The following is a 6,322-nucleotide window of genomic DNA, read 5'->3' as shown; positions in this document are numbered from 1 at the left end:
TTGTTGGTGGTTGTAGGTTTTGACTTCAGGGCTCAGCGAGGCAGGTGCTCTGTTGCTTGAGCCGTGACTCCAACCCTCTTTGCCGAGGTAATTTTTGACACAAGGTCTCACTTTTTGCCCAATCTGGGCTTGAACAGGATTCTTCTGATTTCAGCCTCCTAACTGGTTAAAATTGCAGGTGTGAGCCACAGTGCACCTGTGACTTAGTTCAGTCACAAAACAAGATTTAAGTCAGCTAATTTTTATAATTAACTGAGAATGTAATTAGTTAAAATTTGGACTTGGCTGTAGCTCAGTGGCAAAGCGCTTGCCTAGTAAGTGCAACGTCCTGGGTTCGATCCTCAGTACCAAAAAAGAAAAAACACAAAAAAATTAGTTAAAATTTCCTCTAATAGATTAGGCTATGAATGACATACTCTAAAATATTGGGAAGTTTCCACAAGAAATTTTTGATAACACTTCTCCATAAATTGATTTGGCCAGGCAACCTCTCCAGCCGCTTTATTCTCCTTTTGTCTAAATCATTACATCAACAGTAACTTAAATCATATTCATTTAAATCTGAAACTACTTTCCTAACTGTGCTCATCACTATACTGCCATTAAATCATATAGTCTTTACAAAATGCATATTTTTTCCTTACAGTTTGTTTGCCATGGATATGAAATAATGATAGCAATAAACATCTTTTCCTCCTTGTGCCGCAGTGATTTCCTAGGGAACACAGAGGACATACGTGGTGTTTAGAGACTGTTCTCCAGGGCCCTGCAGGTGGTCTCTACGCTACGCATTGCGTGGCCTCTCACATCCCCAGGGCCAAACACCTGCCATGGTCCAGAATGGAGACAGTGATTAATTACCCTCCATTTTAGGGTATAAATATGGAGTTCACTTTTAAGAAAAATACAGAATTATTGCCACAACTTTTCCCCCACTTTCTGGAATCAATGTCTATCTGCAAACTAGAGTTTCCCAAGTTTGTCTTTATTTGATTATCTTCACTGTAGAGAAATTAAGGGGCTGGGGATATGGCCTAGTGGCAAGAGTGCCTGCCTCATATACATGAGGCCCTGGGTTTGATTCCCCAGCACCACATATATAGAAAACAGCCAGAAGTGGCGCTGTGGCTCAAGTGGCAAAGTGCTAGCCTTGAGCAAAAAGAAGCCAGGGACAGTGCTCAGGCCCTGAGTCCAAGCCCCAGGACTGGCCAAAAAAAAAAAAAAAAGAAAAGAAATTAAAGGCACGTTAACACATTAACAACGACCCATTACTCAGACCCCCATAAACGAGATTTATCTATTCCTGTGGAGGCCTTCTAAGGAGACACAAACATAATCCAGCCTATTTTCACTAAACAGAGAGAGTATTCCTTAGAGGTTTTTTTCCTTCTTGTTTGGTTTTTTGGTTCATTTGTTTATGTATGTATGTTGGCAATAGTGAGACTTAAATTCACAGCCTCCTGTCACCCCACTTGAGGCTGTAATGATGAAGGGCTTTGCTGCTCTGCTTTATTCTAGGCTGCGCTTGTATGAGATTAGACTTCCTGAGGGCAGTTTGCAGCCAATAACCGAGTCTTAGAGAAGTGGACATCTTACCGCGCCAGCTTCATTCAAGGTCTCCCCAGGAGCCTTGCCCAAACTTGTGACAGTCCTGACTGCAGCTCTAGCCCCATCTCCCCCGCCTCCCCGGGGGGAAGAGAGGCCAAAGCATCCAGCACAAGATCCTGGACCTCCGCGCCTGCCTGGCGGACCTGGCTGTGGGATGAGTGCATGCGTCCTGCAGGCCTCGGGCCCGTGCAGAGGTGTGACTGGCTAGCTCGGGACACGGCATGCTTTCACTCCCATTTGTCAGTGAGACACCATCTTGGGGGGGAGGCGGGGCTCCCTGCCCAGGACTGAGCTACTATCCTACTGTCTGATGGCCATCCAAGCAAAGCAAATAGTCTCCACCCACCGAGTTCTGACCACAGGAACTGCTGGAGAGATCTGACTGCTTCTGCTGTCTACAAGTGACTACAGACAAGGAAGGCTCTCTAGCGATGGAGTGATACTAGCTGCTGGCAGGAGACCTGGCAGGCAGGCAGGCTGTAAGAGAGCTGCGCCCAAGGACTGAAAAGGAATGATTGTCACCCTGGGAGCTCCTCCCCTGGGGGAGCTCCATTGTGGGTGGCCCACCCTGCACGATGCCGGTGCACTAAGGAGGTAAAGCAGCACTAGGAGAGGGCCAGAGGACCAGTGATCCCACCCCTGGCTTGACAAGTCCTAGTGCTTAAGGGTCACTGGAGAAACAGACCAAGCTGTGGCTGGCAGAGTGCTTGGCACTAGGAGCTATCTAGATAAGTCATTGAGGGCTCACTGCCAAGCAGAGCTCCGAGTGAGCACAGGACTAGAGCCTACACAAGAGCCTGCAGTTCCACCCTTGGGAACTGCTGCATGGGTTCTCACAGAATTAAGTCCAGACTCCCTCTCCCTCAGTTCTTTGCCACTGGTACAGTACACCATTTGTTGAGAAAATAAAATCCCGTGTGTTTGTGTGTGTGTGTGTGTGTGTGTGTGTGTGTGTGTGTGTGTGTGTGTTGGTGGCAGGAGGTTGATGTAAATAGCTACATAAAAACAGAACCTCAAATAGCCGAATGATATGCCTCAAGATAGAAAAACAAGAACTAGCTAAGCCAAAAATTAGCAGACAGTTAATGAAAGTTGGAGCACAAATCAGTGAAAGTGAAGAAAATGCTACACAAAGAATGCAACAAAAAGTCAGTTCTTTGAAAAGATATTGACAGACCCTTAGTCTGACTAAAAGGAGGAGGGAGAAGACCCAATGGCTTTAAGTTCATCAGAGACTATTTGAAAATCAACATTCAAATAAATAACCAAGAGGACATAAACCATGCAACTAGATCTACACCAAGCAATGAGATTGGAGCAGTAGTAGTCTTTCAACAAAGAAAATTCCAGGGTCTGACAGAGTCCCTGATGAATTCTACCAAACATTTAAGGAAGACAACACCAATACTAAAACTCTTCCATGAAATATAAAGTTACGGGTCACTACCAAACCCATTCTATGAATCCAGAACTACACTCATTACAAAATTAGGCAAGGAAATAACCAAAAAGAATATAAACCTCTGATAAACAGACACAAAAATCTATACTGAGTCTTTGACAAAATTCAATATCCTTTTGATAAAAAGCCCTAAGCAAATTATGACTAAAGGGAATGTATAAGCATAATAAAGGTTATACTGACTAATGTATATCCAACACCATACTAAAGGAGAAAAACTGAATTCCCCCTCAAATCAAGAATCAGATGCTTATTCTCCACTCAGTTGATAAAAGTACTAAAATTCCTAGTTACAGCCATAAGAAAAGAGTGGGAAAGAAAAATTCAGATTACCCTATTGGCAGATATGATCTTTTAGCTGAAGGACCCTAACATTTCCATCCCAAAACTCTGTCTAAAAAAAATCTTTTAGCCATATATAGAGAAAACCAGCATATTAAAAAGGTAGCTTTTCTATACATCAACAAGAACAGGCTGAAAAGAAATGAGAACAATTCCAATTGAAGGATTGTCCCTGGCACCAGATAAAAACCTCAGGTATATGGGAACATGCTTCGATATTCAGGCAGGGCAGTTCACCTAGGCCCAGCTGTAAACAGTCCTTTGTGGGCCCGAGGACAAGCCACCAGCTTCCTAGACCAAGTGGTGCTTGCTCAGATCCCTTACAAGCCTGATCTCAAGTCCACCCCCTCGCACAACCTCCAAACCTGAGGGAAGGTCTGTGTCCCTGCTGCTCCTCAATAAACACGCCTCACCTGTTGATCAGTGTGGTCCATTCCCTTCCCCTTCTCCTCCATTTTCCTAACACTAGTCTCAAAAAATACACAGAAATAACGAAGGGGGTGGAAGAGATCCAGTGAAAGGTATAAAATATTGAAGGAAATTGAAAAAAGTTATCAGCTGGGACGACTTCCCATTCTTACAGATGGGCAGAATGAATACCATGACACTACACCACTAAACGCAGTCTATAGGAGGACGAAATGCTTGTCAAATCCCGATGCCATTCACCAATAGAAAATCAATTCTAACATCCATATTGAAGCACAAAAATCTACAAATAGCCAGTCCAAAAAATGGTGGGTAAGTCACAATACCAGATTTCTGCTTACACTACAGAGCCACAAATAACTCGGTACTAGCACACAGCACGTAGACCAATGAAGTAGAGAAGACTCACAAGGAAGTCCACACAGCCATCTGACATTGGACAAGACCAAAACATACATTGGAGAAAAGATAGCTTCTCCAAAAAACGGTGCTAGGAAAACTACCCACATGCACACTTCTGAAACTAGGTTGCTAGGTAGAACTCCAGTAGCTCAGCAAATAGCATCAAATGGGATCCTGAGAGGAAACTGAGTCAAACAAAAGGCGGGGAAAGAAGGCAGAGCCCTCAAGAGACCAGCAGGCTTTAATCATGGCTGCAGAGGGACTCCATGGAGACAGTGCTGGGTGGGAGAAAAGTGTGTGTGTGGGGGGGGGGGGGCGGTTCATGGTAAGGTTTTTATACATTCTAAGGAGAGACTTGAGAATTTCTTTGTCCTGTCCTGCTGAGGATCTATCTATCCCCTGCACTGTCCTGTTGGCCCATTCGCCAGGGGCATCCTCCTGACGCCTGTGGCCCTGCTCTTTCAGACAGGCCCCTGCCCATCCATCCTGCATTTCAGATGAGGTCAGGTGTGAGGCTTTCCCGAGAACCAGTGGGGGGCTGGGGTTGGGGGATGCGCGGACAGAGGAACTGAAGACATGATTCTTAATTAAGAGAGTGGCGGTGGCCAATTAGCTGCACTTTCTCCTCCGCACCGGCAGGGGGCGTCCGAACGGCGGCGCAGCCGCTCCGCGCCGGGACCAGGAGGCCACGCCTCCCGCCCCCCCCACCCCGCCCTTCCTAAGACCCGGAAGTGCTCCCGAGCGCCTCTGGCCGGCGTGACACGGGGAGCTTCCGGCTGCGGCGCCGGCGCGGCGCGGCGTGGGTTTGAGCCACCGGCCCCGGGGCTTTGCGGTTCGCCATGCGGCTGCTGGGTGCTGCCGCCGTCGCGGCGCTGGGGCGCGGGCCGCTCTCTCGGGGTCCCGCCGCCCTGGGCCGGCCGGGGACGCAGCAGCAGGTACGGGTGCCGGGAGAGGCCCAGCGAAGCCCTGGGGCCGCCGGAGGGAGGCCGCTGACCGGGTGAAGGTCAGGCCCGGTGGGGAGGGGGGTGGGGGGGTGGGGAGGTGGGGGCGGGGGGCTTGTGGTAAACCGTGGGTCCATCCTCCAAGCCCCCCCCCACGCCCCCCACCCTCGGGGAACTGCAGCCAAGGGCAAGGAAACTTAAGGCGCTTGATCGGACCAGATTCGATGTGTAGTTTATCTGTGGGTGCTGGGATTTGAACTCGGGGCCTTATGTTCGCTAGACTGGCATTCTTCCAACTGGCTCTCCAAGAGCAAAAAAAAGGCTGGAGTCGTGGCCCAAGCTATAGGAGCGCTTGTCTAGCGAGCCCACAATGTGTACTTCAAAGATACCTGACCTGTTTTGACACCGTTGTTGTTCATCTATTACTATTGCTGTTGTTGTTATTATAATTATTATCATTATAGTGGTGGTCTTGGAGCGTAAACCCCAGGACCTGGGTGCTGTTCCTTAGCTTTTTCTACTGAAGACTGGTGCTCTACGGCCACACCTCCACTTCTGGCTTTTTGATGGTTAATTCAGAGCTCAGCCTCCTGAATAGCTGGTATTATAGACAGGAAATTTCCTGCCGTTTTGTGTGTATTTTTTGTACTGTTTCCTGTTGTCATTTTTAAGGTAATGTTACATAAATCAGGTAAAGAGAACATTTCTTTTTGGGCAATGTCACCCCTTCCCCTCCCCCCTCCCTCCTTCTCTCTCTCTCTCTCTCTCCCTCTCTCTCTCTCTCTCTCTCATACACACACACAGTTTTTCCCTCCTCTCCCCACCCACAAGTTGTAGAGTACATTTTCAACACAGTGTCCAGTGAGCACCACTGCTGCATTTGTTCACCCTTTGTCCCTCCATTTCTGTGCCTCCCCTTACACTTCTATAATTTTATTTTTTGTCGTTTTTTGTTTTGGCCAGTCATGGGGCTTGCACTTTGGGCCTGGGTGCTGTCCCCGAGCTCTTCAGCTCAAGACTAGCGCTCTACCACCTTGAGCCGTAGTACCACTTCGGTTTTCTGATAGTCAGTTGGAGATAAGAGTCTCATGGACTTTCCCACTCAGGCTGGCTTTGAACCTTGTTTCTCAGATCTCAG

At 47.7% G+C, this 6,322-nt stretch overlaps 1 protein-coding gene across 2 annotated transcripts in view; it reads left to right on the top strand.

Annotated features, from left to right (window-relative positions):
- Positions 1-4,982: 4,982 nt before the first annotated feature.
- Gfm1 (G elongation factor mitochondrial 1) overlaps positions 4,983-6,322 on the top strand; it is a 32,787-nt gene continuing 31,447 nt past the window's right edge. The window contains exon 1 of one of the 2 annotated variants that reach the window (XM_048347199.1): positions 4,983-5,169. In XM_048347199.1, the coding sequence (XP_048203156.1) occupies positions 5,083-5,169 (87 nt within the window). In that variant the 5' untranslated portion in view covers positions 4,983-5,082. Of the gene's footprint in view, positions 5,173-6,322 lie in introns of both variants that reach the window. The other variant, XM_048347198.1, reaches the window with a different exon arrangement.

This window comes from Perognathus longimembris, chromosome 5 (assembly GCF_023159225.1).
Source record: "Perognathus longimembris pacificus isolate PPM17 chromosome 5, ASM2315922v1, whole genome shotgun sequence".
Lineage (NCBI taxonomy): Eukaryota > Metazoa > Chordata > Mammalia > Rodentia > Heteromyidae > Perognathus > Perognathus longimembris.
The sequence above is the reverse complement of the archived record's forward strand: the minus strand, read 5'-3'. Positions and strand labels throughout refer to the sequence as shown.